General features: G+C 44.9%; 1 protein-coding gene across 1 annotated transcript; it reads right to left on the reverse strand.

The window, feature by feature from the left end:
• Positions 1-6,026: 6,026 nt before the first annotated feature.
• LOC116781984 (trefoil factor 1-like) lies at positions 6,027-9,903 on the reverse strand. The gene is made up of 4 exons (XM_032677906.1): positions 9,825-9,903; positions 8,708-8,854; positions 7,011-7,160; positions 6,027-6,055 (listed from the first exon to the last, which is right to left on the reverse strand). The coding sequence occupies exons 1-4, from the start codon at positions 9,901-9,903 to the stop codon at positions 6,027-6,029; spliced, it is 405 nt and encodes a 134-aa protein (XP_032533797.1).
• Between the last annotated feature and the right edge of the window lie 10,564 nt (positions 9,904-20,467).

The raw sequence follows: 20,467 nt of genomic DNA on the forward strand, positions 1-20,467 counted from the left end.
GAAACTCGATGATCTTAAATGTCCCTTCCAACCCAAACAGGGGTGCTTCTCTGAGAAACCCTACACAATTTAAGGACTTCCTGAAGCAGTGCAATTGATAAGCTTTATATTTTCATCCATCTTTGATGGATTTTTCTTCCACAGACTAATCTGCTGTTCATCTTGTCCGTGCTGCCTTCAAGTGTCAACAGATGTTCCCCATGCTCTTGCATTACAGGAGGCAGCAAAGGATCATTCCCTGTTTACCTTCTGGAATGCGTGAATTTCTCTCTCCCTTCCTCCCTGCTGAAGAGAAAACTATGTTTTATTCTGCCAGTCACACCTTTCCATTCCCCCTTTTACCAAACACCATTCAGCCACACCTGTGCTGTGTTCTCCTGCAGCCTTCTGTGTGTTTCTGTCACCAGGAAAGTCTTCAGCTGGTTTCAATAGCCAGTATTTTTCCTGTCGTGTTTCTCCTGAAGATCCGTGTTGGCCAAGAAATGACCTGCTTGCTGTTTCTGCTGGGCTGCTGCTTCCTGGTGCACCGGCAGGGAAATTCTTGGGCAGGAAACTCGACCTTTTTAAGGCCTGAAGAACTGCAGTGTCTGCAGGAGGCTCCAGTGTTGGTGTCCTGTGCTTTGCCATATATTTGGGTTGGCTGGGTGGCTTTTCATGCAGCTGTAAGGCTGTTTTGTGGCATTTGTATGTTGGACTTAAAGCCAAGCCTAGACAATGTCACTTGTGCCATCCCTCCTGACCACCACAGCAACAAAATTACCTACCTTGGTCACCACAGTTCAAGGGTAACAGCCCTAACTTTTATAAGTTAGTTAAGTGTCCAGTCGTGAAGAACATCAGCAGTGATACTTAAAGGATGAATTGTCCTGAGGATGCAATAAGATTGCATATTCAAGACATTTTTCTAATTATAACAGATCATACTTTATGTTACATTTTATAGGCCTGCAAATAAGACTGGGTCGGAGAATTATGGTCCCAAAAATGAAATGTTCCCTTCACCAACTATTATCCATAGATCAGGAAGGGAAGGGGAGGAACAGCAGTCCTTCATAGCCTGAGTGGCAACATAAATTACTTTTAAGTATTTTATATTGCAGTCAGTGCTATGAAATAAGCCAACCATAAACTTCTCATTAGCAACGCTGCAAAAATTAATATATCTCACATGCAATTACCATCCACTGTGTACTCCAAATAGATTCACAAAATAAAGAGCATTTGGAAATAAAGGAAATTTTATGCTGCGCTTTCTAATAGCTATCTGTGTAAAACCTGCTTTGGAATGCAGGTTGAAAGACATGGGAAGCCAGGGAAGGGGCTGCAGTAAGAGGGGTGGCCTCATTCAGCATGGGAGGGCACAGGGATCTGAACAGTGCCCAGGTGAGCAATGAGCAGCTGCTGTGCTGTCAGTTGTTAGCACTGGTATCTTCCCTTGGGAGAGCCTTAATGAAGGGCTTGGTGGGAAAGTGTGTGTTGCCAGCTCTATTTAGGGCAGAAAAGCTGTCAAGGGCTGGATTAGTCAAATTGACACTAATTGCATCAATTTCTGTTATTTAGTGTATTTGGAATTTCATAGCCTCATTTGGTTTCTTTTATGTTTTTCTGTGCCTTGAAGGTTTTTTCAAGATCTGTGGATTTTGTTATGCACTGTTAACTTTGTGTGATGGCATTGATGGATTCCTGATGTTCCAGTTTTGTGCCTGTGCCCTCACACACATAGGAAGGATGAGAAGGAAGTCAATACTTGATCTTTTCCATAGCATGAAGCTGATCCATTGTCAGCCTCTGATTGCAAAACACCCCATGGAGTTTCACTGTTTCCCCCTAATTCTTTCCAGCACAATTATTCTCTTACTCCACTGCCCATTTTACTCTGCTGGGCAGGTGGAATAAAGCTCCACTTGTTCCTAGAACCCTCTTGCTCATCCCCATGGCATCTGTAGAGTCAAATATGAAGAAGATTTCATGGCTTCATCAAGAGTCTTTAAGATGCTTTTTGTCTTTTTCCTGCATAAGAATCGGGCAGAACCCCAAAGTACTTAGAGAAGAAACAAAAGTGACACCAAGGTTTTTCATTTTGCTTCTTCTGTTTGTCAAAACTAATATTCTGTGTCTTGGTGAAGTGTCCCTTTGATGGGGTGTAACACCAAGTCTGAAAAAGGGGAAAAAGCAGGGTAAATTCTAATTTGTAGCAGGAAGGAGCTGGATTTTACTTACCAAATTTACCTTTCAAGAAGCTTTCTGGAACATCACAGACCAAAACCACTGAACTGATGAAAACTGCTTTTAAACAATCATCAGTCCACTCCAGTGGTGAGTCATACCTAAAAAATTTACATGGGCTTTGAACCTGAAGAATTTCCTAGAGTTTCTGCAACAAGCTCAACAAAAAAGGTGTTAGGCTCAGCTGCAGTGAAACATTTTGATTCGAAACTTCCAAAGTTTCATTTCAGTTGTGCTATTTTAGTATTAAATCCCTTGAAATTTCTGTTTACCAAACCAACCTTTTATTGTGCTCAGAGATGGAAGGTTGTGTGGAAGGAAGCCTGGGAGTCCCAGTTCTGGGACAGATGGGAGCAGGACTCTGCAAGAGCCTGTCTTTGTCTAGTGTCTTCTCCAGGAGGGGATTTCTAGGTGCCACAAAGGGTATGCAAAGGCTGCTCACAAAGCACAGGAAATCATCACAGCTAGATGAATAGATACGCTGGTCTCCAGCAGAAAAGTACTTTGTTTTCTTACCCTGCCCACCTCCAGTAAATGGAAATTTTATGAAATAAATTTTTTTTAAATGAAAAAATGGAAATCTTACCATTCACTGGCAGGAGAAGGAGCACCCTAAGACAGCAGACACTGGAATAAACCACTGTCCTCTTTTGCATCTGCTGTGAGTGCTACTGAGCTGGTCCTAGCACTTGAATGCATTCTGCTTTGCAGCACATCTTTTACAGCAAAGTCTGGCTGGCTGGCTGTTGTCTTCTAGTGCTGAGGACACATTTGTAGTCCCATTGTGTACCTGGTGGGGTGTACTGGGACAGGGACCATCCCTGCTGTCTAAGGTACTCGGGCAGTCACTGTTTCGTATACCAACACTGGCAGCTTTCACATGCTTTAGAAGAAGGCTCAGATGGGGAAAAGTCTACAGAATAATAACAGACTGTTCTGACCAAGGAGGACTTTTGTTTCTGGCAGATTTCTTCTTGGGGAAACTCACCTGAGAGCTTCTGAAACTCTGATCTGAACTTTGCTCTTAAGGAAGATTTTGCAGCCTGCATCTCAGAGCAGTGATTTTTCCGTTTTGAACTCAGTCTTGTAGTGAGGGCAATTTCCTGCAAACTGAATCTGCATCTTGATGTCATCATTCTGCCTGGGATGTCCTGATTGACATCCTGACACAGGAGTCAGGTTTGGTTCTTTTGTTTTACCTTCTGCTTTTCTTGGTCATCTTTTCAAGTTTTAGTAAAAGCAGTAACTTGCTAGAGACCTGTGGCACCACCATGTGATTTAGCTGCTCTCAACAGAGGAAGATTTCAGTTTCCATATTCTTTTTCACTTCAGTTTAGCACCTTGTCTGAAACCTTCCTTCTGAACATGAGCTCTGCCAGAGGAGCGTGTGATACTTGCTGTAGCAGGATGCACACCCTTCCCAGAGACATTTGGGACTGGGATGTGAACTAAGTGGGCACATTAAAAACCACGTTTTTGGAGGTGTTTGCAGTTATAGCCCTTTTTCACATGGCTACAGGTTTGCTCTTTGTTGCTAGCACCCATCTGCTCTGAGCTCCTTGTCTGTCCTAGTTTTCTCCCCTGTTATTTCTCCATGTCAGCCAAATACAGCTTTCCTCCACTGCTTCAAAATGAATGATTTCTGAGACCTTTCCCTTGGCTACAATTGCTTTAAAGACCAGTAGAATATCTTCAGTCACTGAAGAACCACAGGCAATCAATCTGCAGTGTCAAACACGTTCTGTTCAGCCTTTATTAGAAGCTGAAGCATTGGTTGCAGTCAGCTGCCATGGTTGCAGTTTAGGACTATTGGGCATTTGTGATTTTAAACGTCATTCACTGCCTAATGGCCTCATCAGCACAAAGCCTTTGTGTCACAAATTGACACGAATGGGTTCCTGTTACAGTAGCTTTGTTTACCTGTTCAGCCCTCACTGTGCAGTGATGTGGGCGTGCAGACAGAGTTGCAGATACAAAAGGTAAGTCTTCATTTGGGCTCCTGATATTTGCTTGTTAAAACTGGTTCCTATTTGTGACAATCCTGCATTTTGATAGAAGAGAAACCTCATTATGTGCTTATCCATCCCCTCTCCCTAGACAACCCTTTGGGTCACTGTTGGACAGAGGGCTCAAAGGGCCTCACTCAGGACCGCTGTTCTTAGGGTCACAAGGTGATTGGCTTTGGTCACCAGTGAATTTTAATCCTGGCCAAAGTCTGAGTCAGTAGATACCGGAATTTTCCTCAAAAAATCCAATAACAATACTATTGGTCCTCTCAGGCTATTATTCATACAAAACGAAGGTTTCATGGCTATTTGCTGGAAAACAGGAGCTCATTAGACAGCAGAAATTCTGAGAACAGACAGTGTTTCTGATAAGCTCAAGGGGAGTTTAACTTCCCAGTGCCATTAATCAAGGCCTAACAGCATTCCTGGGATCATAGGCCAGCCTGAGGAAGGGAGTGAGGGATACACTCCCACAAGGTGTCTTTTTCTCTCTGAGGGCTGTGAATGGGGCCCAGGGACACTGATTCAGCTGAAGGGAGCCCTCAGAGTGACCCTGAAGGGGAGGAGGAGAGAAAGGTCCCTCCTTCTGTAGCCACATCTCTGCAGGTCCTGCACACTCCTCTTCAATGTGCGTTCCTGTTTTGGGATCTCCCTTTGCTCTGCCTCTCATCTTCTACCAATAAGACTCCTGTGAAGGCCCTGTTACCTGGTGAAGGCACCTAGTTGTGGCACCAGATTTTGCAGTGCAGTATTACCATGAGGACACTGTGCTTGGGCCTTCTGAATTCAGCTGGGCTACAGCACCAAACCTTCCCTGGCAAACACCTTCAAAGACCTTCAGTAGACTGGCCAGTTTATTGCTCATATTACAACCAACATCCTATCATAATATCTATGTTACTACCCAACCACATTATAACCAATTCAAATCATATTATTGAGCCTTCAGAAGCGTTTTATGAATGACTAATTTTTACCTGTACAGATAAACATACTCATCACAACAGTGTACTGGGATAAATCTCTAAGGAGGCATGTTAAAGGGAAAGCTTTTTACAATGGAATTGGTAAAACACTGCAACAGGTTGCCCAGGGAAGTGGTAGATGCCTCACCCCTGGAAAAGTTCAAGGGCAGGTTGGATGCGGGGCTGTGAACAACCTGGTCTAGTGGAAGGTGACCCTGCCCATTGCAGGGTGTTTGGACTAGATGACCTTTAAATGTCCCTCCAAACCAAACCATTCTATGATTCTATGTGTCTCCACTCTTTTTTCTGTGCTTGCAGCACAACCCTGTACAACTGTTCTTCCCTGCTAAGCCCTGAGCACACCTTGCTGCCACAGCAGTCTCGTGTTACCCATCTTCTTCCCCAACAGATTTCTTAGAGGTTCAACAGTGCCTTTAAAGTCTCTTTACTGGGCTCTTTGGGTTTTTCACGTTACCAGATGGGTTCCTGCCTTCCTGAGCTGCTCCATGCCCCGCTGGCAGCAGCACTGAAGGTCTGGCAGCACCAGAGTGATGCACGGAGCAGGAGGTGTCTGAGTCAGACCAGTCAGATCAGCTAACAAAGGCACCCTTCCCTATGTCTCAGAGGGGAAAAAAAAAAACCCAAACCCACTGCTATATCTGTATAATGGGAAATGCTGAATATTCTCAGTGTTCAGAAGGACGAGTGGCCTGTGTGAAGCCATGGATCAGCTAACAAATTCAAGCAGTCACTTGCAAGTGTGAAATGTAACTAACACAAAAAGCTGAGTGCCGTGTTCCTTTCAGAAGTGTTAGTGACTGCTCTGCCATCAACAGGTTGCTGAGGTGCCAAATTTTCCTGGGAAACAGAGAAATACAGCTTCAAGATAAAGATAGCATAAACCCCCACAAATTGTGTCTTAGTTCTTTTATTACAGTGAAAACCTGTGCGGTACTAGCCTACTGAGAGAGTAAAAGCTACCAGTAACTTTACATCCAAAAGGAGTCAATCCCAGGTAAAAAACAGTCTAGAAATCACAGCTGTTGCAAAACACAAAGTCTGAGCTGGGACCTCATCTCTTGTTCCATTGAAGTAGATCCAAAGTTTGGAAAGTTCTTGATGGAAGTTTCTCCTTTAACAAGCTGGAGAGTTGAAGAGAAGAAGCAGGTTAAGTGACACGTTTTCTCCGTAAATTGCACAAGATGCTAGGAACTGTTTTGCCCCATGCAGGACATCCAAAAGGCAACTTTTCAGCAGTTTCCCCCAACCCCCATCTGTACATGTGGTCCCTAACTGTGTCTCAGAACAGTAAAACCATATGATGGTGAATTGTACCCAGTACAAAACACACTGTGGCTGAGGCTATTGGTTATCTGCATTAGATATGCTGAAAGGTTCAATTCTAATTAAAAAAAAAAAGGTCAGTAGAGGATCAGAAATTACTGTAAGTTTCATTCTACATTTCCAAAGCACATTTCCAAAGACATCTCCCATGATGATGAAGCAGATGTGAGTTGGGCAGCTGCACCTCTACCAAAACATTAGCTGAGAGCTTGAGTTCACACCTGAGCCCACACTACCTGTGCAGCCACATTGCCTAGAAGTCCCTGGCTCAGATGTATTGGCACCACCCCCCTCTTTGTGCAAGAAGCTGCTTTTTTAGGGTTTAGCCACCTTGTTCTGCTCACACCCTGAGCAAGGAATCTCTGGCTGGCACAGCACACCAAGCCTGGGCAGAGCACGGGCCCTGCCGGGAGCTGGGGGGCCTCTGCAGGGACACAAGGGACGATGTCTCGTGCGGGTCATTCATTACCTTCCTCCGTGACACGGTGGTAGAAGCACCAGGGGACCCCAGCAGGACGTGCCCTGAAGCAGCAGCCCTTCTTTGTGCACTCCTTGGCCGTAATGCCAGGGTGGCCGCAGTTTATCCTGGCATAAGGATCGCTGGGACACACTTTCTTAACTGTGTGAAGCAAAAAAAAACAAAGGAAGGAAGGAGAACGTGTCACTTCATGCTCCGTTTACCTGGTGATGTAGTTCACAAATAAAAGGCAGAACACAAAGGTGAGGTCCCTGAGCAGATGTGACAGCTGTGATGAACAGTTTCACCCAAATCCTCACCACGTCTGTTAGGCAAAGCTAAGTACCAAAGGGTGATGGATTGCTGCTGTGACTCAGGGACCAAGAGAGGCAAAATTCGCCCCTAGAAGTGTCATGCAGCAACTCATCTTTATCTTTCCTAGATCCAGCAATGGGGTGAAAAGCCATTTGTCTCCCATAATGGTAACACATCCACTGGCTTCAGGCTAGGGTATATCCATGACCTGACCCAGTGCTAACCCCAGAGCAGCCTGGCTAATGCAGGGATGGGACAACCCAGCTTCCTCTGCATACCAGTTGAGTTACACAAAGGAGGTGGGTCATTTAGGGGGAAATCACAGCTCTTCCAGGCAATTAGAAGTAAAATCACAAGTAAAGAGGTTATACCACCCAGCTGGAATACTTTATTCTTCTCCCTTGAAGCAGTTCTGCTCAGAAAAGCAATTTTATGTAATGGCACCATAAGGTGCTGCCGTTCATCCTTCAAGATTTACGAGAAATGCAAACAGTGTTCAAAAGCAAAAACATTTTTTTCCCTCCAGCAATTCTGATCCCTGTTGACCAAACTCGACTTATATCAAGTTCTTCTGTTGGGTAACGTTGCCTTTGCACCCTCATTTCACTTGTGCAACTGCTGAGACTGCCCTGAAGTTCTCCTGGGAAGGAGTCGTGCAGTCAGTCCAGCAAATGTAGCTTACACTCAATTAATTAACACAGTTAATTACACTCAGTTATCTAATGGAGTTATGTAAAATATACACCCAATCCTTGAAAGAGTGGGAGGGCAGCTTTTCCCCTTCCTGAGAAAATAATGGCAACAAATGGAAACAGGACTTCAGAAGCTTTAGAAAGAAGAAACTAACAGAGAAAAGGATTTCCCTGGGATATTTTGGAGATTTCATCGAGTGAAGACTAAGAGCAAAAATGGCAGAGAAAAAGGGACAACCAAGTGCAACTATGCTGGGAAACATGAAGGAGAAGAAGGAAGTAGCAATTAGCAAAACAGGCTGGAGAAAATAGCAAAAACCTAGAAGTTAGAGGATGCCTGTGGCCTTTTGTACAGGTATCCAAGTCCTCCTCAGCCACATAGCAAAACCGCTGAAATAAGCGCCGAGGATCCCTTGCTCTACCAGTGAACAAGACCACAAATGGCAGGGAAATGTTTTAAATAATCAGCATGGGTTGCTTGATAACCAGAAGTCTGAAGGAAGAGGGAATACATTGTGTGAAGAGGATGAGGCAGAAGTTTGGTGGGTAAGTAAGGCTTGACTTCGCATTTTACTACCAGTGGTCTTCTAACAGAGGTTTGCTCCCACTTTTCTCACCTCAGAAGAAAAGCAGCCCTCTGGTCGTACGCATTTCTAGATAATCAAACACGAGGTAAATCAGTGTTTCTGGCAGAGAAATTACCTTTCTTCTGTTTAGGAGTGTAGCACCAGGGAACGTTGGGGTTCGAAGAGTTGAAGCAGCACCCCATTTTCTTGCACTCTGCTGCTGAGATTCCTGGGTAGCCACAGTTTTTCCTCTCCTTTGGGAGCATTTTACACTGGCATTTTGCTGTTCAGGATAGAAGGAGCAAGTTACTGGGTGTCAGTTTGCACACTTTTTTGTGGAGGTGCAGTTATCAGATGACCACAGGGAACAATGCTCTTTTCCTAGATTCTGTCCATCTGTGCAACTGTACATTTTCTGTCCCCTGCCAAGACCAGAGCCTGTGTGGCTTAAAAGCTGCTTTTAAACTCTCACTGATTTTGGCAAGGGCTGTACTGCACCCTTTGAGAGTCTGTGGTCCCACCTGCAGCCAAACCAGCCCAGTTTGTGGACTTTGAATTGACCACATCAAATGGGAAAACCCAAGAACTTCAAATATTATGCTCATAAATGTTGCTGATTTGCCCATGTCTTGTGAAGAGAAAAAGAGTTAAGGGTCCAGTGCATATTCAAACAGGTGTAAAGATACAAAATCTTTGCATTCTTGTCAGGTGACTATAAAAACGTATTATTCTGTGCAAATAGTTATGACTACACTTTTAACATTTTAAATCTGCTGCACAGTCATCCACAACCAAGAAATTCTAGAGCTGTCCCTAGGTGTCATTGAGTTGCTTTTCACTTCTGAAGCTGTCTAAATGACTTGTTTATTAATTAGGAGGCGTATAGACTCCTTTGAAATTGTATTCACATGGCAAAGCAGCAAAAAATAATTGCCAGAAGACTATTTAGGCAAAACCGGCTCCTGTTCCAGCTGTGGTCCTGTTCTAGAGAGCTCCTGGGCATGTCTGTCCCCCTGCCTTTGCAGCAGGTTCCTGGTTATTCCACCAACACAGGAGTGCACCCACAGTCTTTTACATTTTGCCATAGATTTCCCTGAAAAAATTAAAAAGTAGAGTCCAGCTTTGGTGAAAAGTCTCACCAGAAGAAGCCGTTTGCTGTCTGATACATTAATAAAGACAGGCTCTGCCTGCAGCTGGTAGGACCAGGCCCCCCCATACATACCTGGAAGGCAACAGTAGGTGAATGTACTTACTTGGTGCATTTCCCTCTGCCAAGGTGCTGAGGGCTATGACGAGGGTGGCAGAGAGAACACAGACCACCTTGAGATCCATTGCTCTTGGAAGGTGGGTAGAGCAGAGAGGTGCTGCCTTCCCTGGAAGCAGCTGGTTTTATACACTCCCCATGTTTGCCCAGCGAGGTCTGATAACATTGTTCCATCTGATGCTTCACCCAGAGGCTGGGTTTTCTTTTGTTTAATTAGGAAATGTTGCCATGAATATCATGATATCCCTGAGATAAATTTCTGGGCTCCCCTGAGCTATTGATCATGAATCTATTACATACCTATAGATACATATCTATTACGTGATCCCATGATCTATTAAGTGGATGCTGCTGGTTGCCTCTAGGCACCAGAGGCTCTGGTTTCGAGCTCTGGGTGCTCTGGGTGCCAAGTGATTTCATGGCCATCAGAGTATTTCAGACCTCTGGGCAGCTTTAAATGGTTGGCACTACTGAAAGATGCATGCCTACATTTCCTATCCAAGTGTATCTTTTCTGCCTGAATTTTTCCCTGGCCTTAGGGTTTTGGTTATGCTTACTCTGAAGCAGGTAAGGCAGGAGGGCTGGAGGTGTGACACCTCCAAGCTTCAGGAGACCACAGGGCAAACTGTGCACCTGAAGAAATGTATAAACACAGAAGGTGGAAGGTGTGACTGTGAAATACTGAGCCCAGCTTAGGCCACTGTTGGTTTCCACACATGGGGATATAGGAAAAGAAGGTAAGATCAAGAGGGAAAAAACCCTCAGAAGTCCAAGAGCAACAGCACAGAGACCCAAGAGAAGAAAGGAGAGGGCGTGTATGATCTCAGCCTGCCCCACAGGCACTGTGCTCGTCCAGGGGTCAGACCTGAGTGTCCCAGGCAGTATTTCAGAATTGCTGACCTGCACAAGGTCCTGTCTCAGGGGGGGCCATGGCAGGGGCTGCTCCCATCCCCTCTGCCCGATCCCCAAAGCAGTGAATTTCTTCACAACCCACCCAACACCACCAGCCAACCCCAAACTTCTGAAGCACCACGTTTGATCTATTAATTTCCCAGTTGTTTTTCTCCTGGTTTCAAGGGGAGCGTCCCTGCTTGGGGCAACCCAAGGCCTTGAGACTTGGGATGTCCAAGGCTTTAATCTCATTTTGGGACATTTTTCTACCATTTACTGTAACATTTCCTAACTTCTAGCTACTTCTCAATCTTAAGCACAAACAGAACAGTGCCAGGGAGGGGGAGACAAGCAGTGGGAGGGGGAGACAAGCAGTGGGAGGGTGGGACCACCTCTTAACCACCTCCCACAGGAAGCACCTGCAGAGCAAGCAAGGATGGCTGTGGCCCCTTCAGTGCTCTGCAGCATCACTTTTCCCATGGGAAACCCACCAGGTAACTCTTCCTGTTCCTCACCAAAAAAAGAGACTCAATGCGGTTTTTTTTAATCTTTGACAGAATTCTGTCTTCATGCCTTTGATTATTGTATACGAGCTTGTTTTGTGCCTCTTTCCTTGACAAAGTTCAAAGTGAGAACTTTCTACTTCTACAGTTATGTTTTGGAGGTAATTTATTTGCTGAAAAGTATTTTCAACAAAGTGGGAGGAGTTTTGGTCTAAAGGGGAAACAAATATATTATTTTTCTGATCATTAATTTATTTAATACTTCATGGGGTTTATTTATATCCGTCCCTGTTTAAGACATGGATGGCACTTCTCATTGAAAGTCACAATTAATAAACCAGACATTTTTGTGTCCTTCATTTCACAAGAGACCAGGCTGCAGGCAGAGGAGGACCATGTTCCATCGCTCATCAGTCCACATCACACTTTTTACCTTCATCACTTAGAGAAAACATCAGAGGTAAAGCTTAAAAATCTAGTTTTTCCTTACGTGCAACATCAACATTGATCCCAAAGGCCCACCATGAGGGCTGGTCCAGAAAAGTCATGAGTAATATTTCCATCAGCTTTCTTCTCATGGTACAAGGAGTGAGTTTGGCTGAAATGTTGTCTCTGCACGAGAGGAAAGCTGTCATCCCGAGGGGGACAACGTGCTGCTTTTGGACTTTCATGGAATTCTCAATAGGTTATCGGCCCATCGTGTGAGTCAGGTGAAACTGCAGATAACATTTGTCCCTCCTGCTTCTTTCTGGACATTAATTAAGTCCTTATCTGCTGGCTGTCACCTCCTGGGCCTGATCCCAACCACAGGCACAAAGGCAAATCTACCCCTGAGCTTTTGCTGCGGAAAGACCGTTTGATTGGCATCTTAAAGCAAACACACTGAAAGAAATAAGCTGCTTGCTTTCTGCCAGGGGATTACTTTAAGATCTTTAATATGTTTATATAGCAAAGCCTTGAAAATTATCTGGGGTTTCCCTGGAAATATGTTTCCTTCAGTGAGGCCGGCACCTACCTAAACTTTTTGGTGTAGGGTGTCCAGACTTTGCAAGTGCCCATGGCCAGAAAAGGTTTGGAGGGCTCCTTCCTCCTCTCCAGTCTCCATGTCCTCCCTCATCACCCTCCTCTGGTCCCACAGGGCTCTTACTGTGGTGCTCTCTTTTCCTTCCCAGCAAGGACATGGAGAAATCACCATGGCTGGTAAGGATCTTGCTGCAGATCAGTAACAGCCTCCAACTCTTTATTCTGCTAATCCAGAATTTTTAAAGGATGTTGGTACTTATTTTCTGTCTCTTTTCACTTATAAAAAATCCAGCAAAAACCAGTACAACTTAGATTTTTCATCCTAAAGAGAGTGTTTTGTCCTAAAGGGAATTTCATTCAGTGGTAACTGTACTGACCTGAGAGATCTGCCATTGGGTGAACATCACTGCCTGTGACCCCACAAAACACACCTCAAGTTTTGAGTGCTCCCTGAAATAAATCATCATAAAAGAGGGAAAAAAAATGGAGGCAAAGGAGAGGTGTGTCTTCACTTTGCTCCTGCCAGCTGTGCAAAGGGCTCTCAGCAGAAGGAGGGACTCAGGAGCAGGGGTGGTCTGACAACACCACTTAGGTGAAGCTCATCACATACCACTCGCTCACTGCAAGACTGGTTTTTATGAACGTGTTTCTAGAACCCACAGCAATGAGTAGCACTCTCCTCCCTTATCATTAGGCTACCTGCCTTGTTTCATAGTGGCCACTTTTGCCCTGCTATGCCTCCACCCTTTTTGGAGGTGCACAGGGGGTGGTGTGGGGAACAGGCAGTGCAGTTGCTGCTCTCCCCCCACAGTATGGTCTGTAGGACCAGGCTGTATTTTTCAGGGTGTACTTCCCATGGGGCACATAGGAGCATGTTGTGGGGCTGCCCATGAGGAGTTATGTGAGCAGTTTGTGTAGCACCAGCACAAACCATCTATGTGTGGGTATCACACATCCACGACACGCTGCACCTTTTACTGCATAGATGACATCCTGCAGCATTTGATGGGCTGCAGCAAAAGCAGTGTGTCCAGCAGGTCAAGGGAGGTGATTCTGCCCCTCTGCTCTGCTCTGGTGTGACCCCACCTGCAGTGCTGCCTCCAGCTCTCAACATAAGAAGGACATGGACCTGTTGGAGCAAGTCCAGGTGAGGCCATGAGGATGATCAGAGGGATGGAGGACCTCTGCTGTGAAGACAGACTGAGAGAGTTGGGGTTGCTCAGTCTGGAGAAGAGAATGCTTCAGGGAGACCTTAGAGCCCCTTCCAGCACCTAAAGGGGCTCCAAGAATGCTGGAGAGGGACATATAGAGGGACTTAGTGACAGGACAAGGGAGAATGGGTTCAAAATGAAAGAGAGTAAGTTTAGATTAGATATTAGGAAGAAATTCTTGCCTGGGCAGGTGGTGAGGCACTGGAACAGGTTTCCCAGAGAAGTTGTGGATGCCCCACCCCTGGAAGTGTTCAAGGCCGGGTTGAATGGGGCTGTGAGCAACCTGGTCTAGTGAAAGATGACCCTGCCTATGGCAGGAGGGTTGGAACTAGATGATCTTTAAGGTCCCTTCCAAACCAAACCTTTCTGTTGCAGATCCATGCTTGGGAGCAGTGAGCCTACCCTGTCATTCCTGGTGTAAATGAGGGAGAGGGCTGTTAACCTCCCATACATTTTGACTAAATGAGTTACCCACAAAAGCCCTCAAACCAGGATGATATCTGTCTGTCTACCAAATAACACTGCGGGTTCAAAAAACAAACAGAGAAAACCCTACATCTTAATTCTGGGAATGGACAGTTCAAAGTAACCACTGAGATCCTCCTATTTGATAATGCAGGTGTCAAAACCAACTTTAACCTGGTCTGTTCAAACTCCTTCAGGGGAATTTTGTAAAAGAATATGTCATTTCTACAAACCAGAGGGGTTTTGTGGCATTTATATGGCCAACATCCTTGAACAAGGTAAAACGAAAAAGATAATTACCTAAGGTTATCCAAATACACAACTCACAGCTGAGTCAGATCTGAAAGCCTGAATTTCAGCATCCAACACATTGCAAAAAGGTTTGGTTGTGACTGCAAAGCTCAGTGCCAATTTAGAAATACAGATCTGAGCCTGTAATTTTCCCTAATGCTTCTGGGACCTCCAAGCAGCCCCTGATATTGGTACTGCCAGCGTTCGCCCTTTTTTTGTCAGGACAAAGCAACACCAGAAAATGCTTATTTTTCCTGAGATGAGATGTGGACCAGCCTGTGGAGACAAGGACACACTGACCGTGACCAGCCAAGAAGGGAAATACGTATTTTGTTTCTTTTCTAGACCCCCTCAGTTTTGCAGTGACCCAGAGAGAAACTCCTGAGAAATGCAGACGGTCTGATTCAAGATGTGGCCATTGCAAGGTCTCTTTATGATAGTGGTTGTGATGCATTCCAGTTTGCCATGCCCCAGGCAATAAGAAAGTCCAGATCCTGGCTTATTACCTTCTAAAAAGGGAAACATACGCCAAGAAGACTTATTAAATGGAACTCAAAGGAAGAGTAAAATGGGTGAAATGTTCAGAAACAGCAGGAAGCTGTTGAAAGACACAATATGAAAGATTAAGTAAATATTTACCACCGAACAAAAACTATGAAGAGAGTGTCCTCAGGCACACATATAGACCCAGAATAATTAAATGAGAGAGTAAAGGAAGCTACTGGAAGAAAAATGACCTTTTTTCAAAGTCAAATAAAGAAAACAGAAAAAAAACCTTGACTGTAGGAAAGTAAAATCATAAAGGGGTAAACAAATAACTTCTTTTCAGATAGGAGACAAGGTCAGCAATCTCAAGGGAGAGGGGAGGATTTTTATTGTTCAACATATTCATAAATGATCAGGAAAGCTTGGTGAATAATGAGGTGGTGAATGTGCTGATGATTCAGAATTATTTCTCATATTTTTTCAAAAGTGCAGCTAGCTGAACAGTTGTAGAAATATCTTACAGGATTGACTGGGTGATAAATGGCAAATGAAGTGCAAAGTAAAGTGCATGGTGGAAGAGTAACCTAACTATATAATCACCAAGATGGGCTGCAAATTATCTGTTGTCACTCACACTGTGAGTGTGCATCACTGTGGATATGCCAACTGAATATTCAAAGTGCCAAAAAGGCAAATTGAGTTTCAGTAGTTATTAGGAAAGGGGCCAAGTGCAAAGCAGAAAACATAATTCTGACACCCCCTACCCCTCAGTCCCTGCTACTCCCGTGCCCACGTCGCGTTCTGCTTGCCCAAAGTTAAAAAGGAGACAGTGTAATTAGGAGAGATGCTGAGAAAATCCCTCTGGCTCGTGGGAGCAATGAGCTATGGAAAAAGACTTTGAAGAGGGTAAGGATCTTAAAAACTAGGTTGTCACAGAACAGATGGGGAAATTGTCTCCTGGATGAAAACAAGGCAACAAGCAGAGAGTGAGAGCCAACAGATGATTTTCACTGAGGGGAGAGGTCATGAGGAGGCTCCTTGAGAGAGTTATGGTGGGACTTTTGCAGCTTAGCAAACTTATAAACCATCTGGAAGAGGGGGCAAGAGGGTAAAATTTGTTGATGACACAGTATTTCTGTGGCAGTAAAACTATGAGCCAGTTGCTCAGATGGATTGTGCAAAATGGAATGACTGCAGAGTTAAATGGCAGGTGATGCTTCATGTCTGTAAACATGAAGAGATGCACACCTGGGAAAGGAGCAATCCTACCTTTTCAAATGAAATGATGGGCCCTGAGCTGATTACGATCACTGGGGTTCATGTGAGTGCAATGTAAGAGTGACATGAGCATATGGAAGATAACAGACAGCTTTATGGAAACACCAGCTCAGTGCTTAGCAACCGTGAGAAAAGCAAATGGCAGATTAACAATTAGTAGGCAAGGGATAGAGAATCACAGATTCACATGGTTTTGTCATTTTATAGACTAAAACTATGCCTACTTTTTCATGCTGTGTTCTCGGCTTCCAGCATGTAAGAGATCCCGTGGTGGGGATGGAGGTGTGGGACAGCATCCACACAAGGAGTGCTCACATATCTCCAGGCCTGCAAGCTCCATACAGGTTACAGGAGACACAGCTCATGGTCTCATCTAACATAGAAGTCCAACTGTTAGGTTAGAAGCCTGTTAACTAAGACAATTCTTCGCTGAGCACGTGGGTGAAGCAAGTCAGCTGTGGAGTTCACTTCTGCGGGACGTCATGGATGCTAAAACTTCCCACAGGTCTGAAAAGCAATTGGGTCAACTTGTTGAAAAAAAAACTGTTTGGGGTTTTTAAATCCTCAGACTACACATCTGTCTCAGGAAATGTCTAAGCTGCAAGTCCCTGGAGGTTGGAAGGGTGTTCTGTGAAAGTATCGCTGCCTGGGGCTGGCTGGACTTCAGCAAATGTTACTCGTCATTTCTCAGAAGACAACAACCAGAAAGCTTTCAATAAAATGATGGGGCAGGGGTGGGAAATGAGAAGAATATGGTGCATGACTGTGTTCTCTTTATTCCTTGAAGTTTTTCTGTAAGAATCTGTAACTGGCCACGCATGGTACTGGGAACTGGGCTAGTGATGGATTAACTTTGGCTGATTCCACGATTTTATCATTGCTTCTTTTGATTTCCATCATTTCTTGGGGGCATCTTTTCAAACTCTCATGAATTGGTGACTTTAATCACCTGGTGAAAGTTTCACGATCAAAACCAAGATAATCTAGTTTGGGTTTAACACTGAATCTGGTAAAAATGACTGGTGGGAGGGAGGGATTCTTGCAGGTGCTGCGAAACAGCATCACCTGCCAGCAAGGGCTACAAACCAACACCTCCTACCTGCACCCAGGACAGGGGAAGGAACAGGGAGTCACTGAGATCACTCAGCAGCTCCAAACGCTGACATTCTGAGGGCAATGACATGGAACAGCTGACAAATATTGCCTATATTATCTTATTTTAGCATAATTCGTTAATTAATGTCAGAGCAAGTGGTAACAAATGGGAGCAGGCAGTGCTCAGCAGACACTCACCCTACAAGCTAAAGGGAAATGTTCCCCTCTTAGATTTCTTGCAGCTTCTTAGAGCAGATTGTGAGCTCTGGGTTTCACCTTACATGTCAAGGACTGAATATTATTTGGGACACATGAGAAATGAAAAAAAAATAAATCCATAGTTCTCATTTGCTACTATGGGAACAGTGGGTGATCAAAACTTTGAAACCAGGCAATGCAGCGGAAGGGCTGTAAGGTTATTTCTGGCATAAATAGCTAAAAAGATAAATACAAAGTGAGAAAAGCCTGAAATAGGAGAAGCAGGAAACCTAGGAAATAATAAGTGAACCTAAGACACCGTGTGGGAGGAAAAGGTCATTTCAGAGAAGTTTTTCCTGGTGGTTTCAAAAGTGGGTAGTGAAAAAATACTGCCTAAGCTGCTGCCTCCAGCTGATGGTGAGGACTGGAAAGGCTTAGAGGGATGTACAGTGTGGCAGGGTCTGCAAAAAAAAATTAGAGGGCAGAAAGTGACCTGGGCTGGCTCTGCTGAGCTGCTGGCAAAAATTGCCTACAGAGGTGGCAGGGTGGAATCAAGACAATTGTACTTTTAGCGAGTTTCTGTTATTGCTCTTTTCATTGATGACACTGAGGGGAGGAAATACTGGCCAGGAAGTGTTTCTTCTGCACCAATTAAATGTGGTTAAAAATAGAGGGGGAAATATTAAGCTCCAGTGTTAGCAAGAGTATACAAGGATTAATGGGAGAGCTACTTCAGGGGAAAGCTGTGTCTCTATATAGTTCAGTCCTTCAAGGGATTTAACAAAATAATGATAGGAAAAAAGTAGAGAGTAGAAAGAAAAAAAAAAAAAGTGGAAATTTCAACAGAAACGAAGCTAGCTATGAAATTCCTTTGAAACCACTCTTGTAAGGATTTTAAAGAGAGTGAGCATAAAAAGTGAACTGTAAAGTTCTGGCAAGAAGCAGGAAAGGAAAAAATTCTCTTGAAACTAGAAAATCTTAACACCTTACTTTACTGTGTTTTATATAATGAGTTACTGCAGGTGAGAGCATTGCAGAAACCAGACAGGTCTTTAGCTTGGGCCTAGACAGGCATGTCAGCAGTCTCCAGCTGGGATGCAGGATGCCACAGCAGATGAAACAGCACCTGAGGTTGCCCTTGCTCTGTCCTGCTTACCTGGGGTAACCCGACAAAAAATGATGCAACAGCCCACTGGTTTATAGCTGAGGTGCAAGAAGTAGATTAAATGTACCCAGCAGGATTAAAGCATGGCTGTTGGAGTTGGCTGGGATTTCTTCAACATAAAGTTTTGTCAGGGTGAGTAGATTGAAATAGAAACTTGAAGCCTGCAAGGATTTCATTGGCAAAGCACCGCTGTGACAGTTCTTCCCGACCTGAAGGTGTTTTGGGATGGGACAGACAGCAGGCTTGCTCTGTCAGCTCAACAAAAAGCCATTTGCAACAGTTCCTGGAAGGGAAAATCTATCTGGGCTTTTAGAAAACCCCAAAATATCACACTTGGTTCGTGAATTCCCTGAGTATGGAACACCCAGCAGCTGGGAGTACACTAGAAGGGGACACGTGCCCTCTCCTTGTGGCCAAGCGTGTCCAGGGCCCAAGGCAGCCCAGCTGTGCCCTGCCACCTTGCCGAGGAGGTGGCACCAGCTCAATCTTTTCCACTTTCATGTGAAGCCCTATCTCAGATCTGCCAGGCAAAGTGAAAGCTAAAGCCAGAAAAACCCTTTGACAGCAAGAACAAAAAGCCAGTTTGGTGCAAATAGGAAAGCAATAAAATTCTGATGATGAAAGACATTGTTCACATCTTCCATGCGTGTCACACAGAAAAAACAGCACCCCAAGAGGGCTCTCACTGGATCACTGGATTAAATTTCTCATTTGTGGCACAATAAAGTAAATTGTCAAACATATATCCGTCCACAGTAGCAAAACAGCAATTGATCCACGCCCATAAATACAGGGAGGAAAATGTTAATATTGCAGTAAATCAAGCAGCTTCCCTCTCTAACATATTTTGCTTTTCAGAAGTGAGACCTGAATTCTCAATGTCTCTCTGCTAATGGAAAAATCCTTAAAACCTAATTAAAAAGTCTCTATTCAATGGGCTGTGGAGAATTTATAACAGTGAAACTGTCTGTGTCAGACAAATATGCTATTGATAGTCCTGTGGGAACTAATGATGAAGGGACTACAAATAAGAATAGAGAGGGAAAAAAGGAACTAGGAAGCATGCTGGGCACTGTTTCAGACAGCTGTGTGGTGGTGTGAGGGGCAGCTGAGGAAGGGAGAGGGCTGGGGGCATGCTGGTGTCAGCCCTAACAAATGTCACTCAGGGAGAAATTTTGGTGGGAGAATCTGAAATGTCCTGCAGGGTTTTACCTTTTCTAAAGGAAGGGGCTGCATTGGTGGTTTTGGCTAACCAAAAGGGCAGTAAACCATCCCACCAGGCAGAACTGCCCAGTAACATCATAGATCCCTCTCAAAGGGCAGCACCACACCATCCTGGACACTCTTACTCCTGGTGACATTTGGCTGCTCCAGCAGTCACCCTGCTGTTTCCTGACAGTCCATGCTGCAGCCTGGATTGGCTCAAGCTTTCTAGAAGGATTCTGGGGAGTTCAGGGGCTGCTGCTTCCCTGGGGCTACACTAAGACATGGATGCTGGGGATGATCTGCACCCTGGGCTGGAGGAGGACATGGCCATAGGAGGTGTGGACCATGGTGCTGGGATCAGCTGTGCACAGAACCCATCCATCCCTGACCTTCTCCTGTTGGTCCCCAGGAGCTGTGGTCCCTGCATTACAGCTCTCAGCTGCACCCTGCTCACAGGCAAAGGCACATTCACCACATCTAGGCTTGACAAGAAGTTCTGGGGAGTTCCAGGGACTTGTAACAGCCACTGGGGCTTCTGGAAGGGCAACAGCAACAACATCTGTGAAGCAACACGTGTGCTGAGAGCAGGCTTTGCCACTGATGAACTTAATGCCAGCCTGGAGGATTTCAGGCTGAGTTTGTGGCATTTCCCGTTTCTCCAGCCAGAGAACAAACACTGCCTTTCTCCCAAAGTGAAACCAGTTTCCCCAAAGCAGGAGTAGGCTCTTGCCCAGCCACTACAGGCACATTTGGGCCAGGAGGGTGACAGAAAGCAGCCCAGCCCCTCTCACCAGCCCTGCCCCTCTCTGTGTCGCATCCT

This window comes from Chiroxiphia lanceolata, chromosome 2 (assembly GCF_009829145.1).
Source record: "Chiroxiphia lanceolata isolate bChiLan1 chromosome 2, bChiLan1.pri, whole genome shotgun sequence".
NCBI lineage: Eukaryota > Metazoa > Chordata > Aves > Passeriformes > Pipridae > Chiroxiphia > Chiroxiphia lanceolata.

Excerpts from the sequence above, each read along its gene's own strand:
- LOC116781984 (XM_032677906.1), bottom strand. The coding sequence starts at position 9,903 with ATGGATCTCAAGGTGGTCTGTGTTCTCTCTGCCACCCTCGTCATAGCC. Across the intron at positions 8,855-9,824 it reads GGCAGAGGGAAATGCACCAA|CAAAATGCCAGTGTAAAATG; the intron begins GTAAGTACATTC and ends TATCCTGAACAG. Across the intron at positions 7,161-8,707 it reads CACTCCTAAACAGAAGAAAG|TTAAGAAAGTGTGTCCCAGC; the intron begins GTAATTTCTCTG and ends TGCTTCACACAG.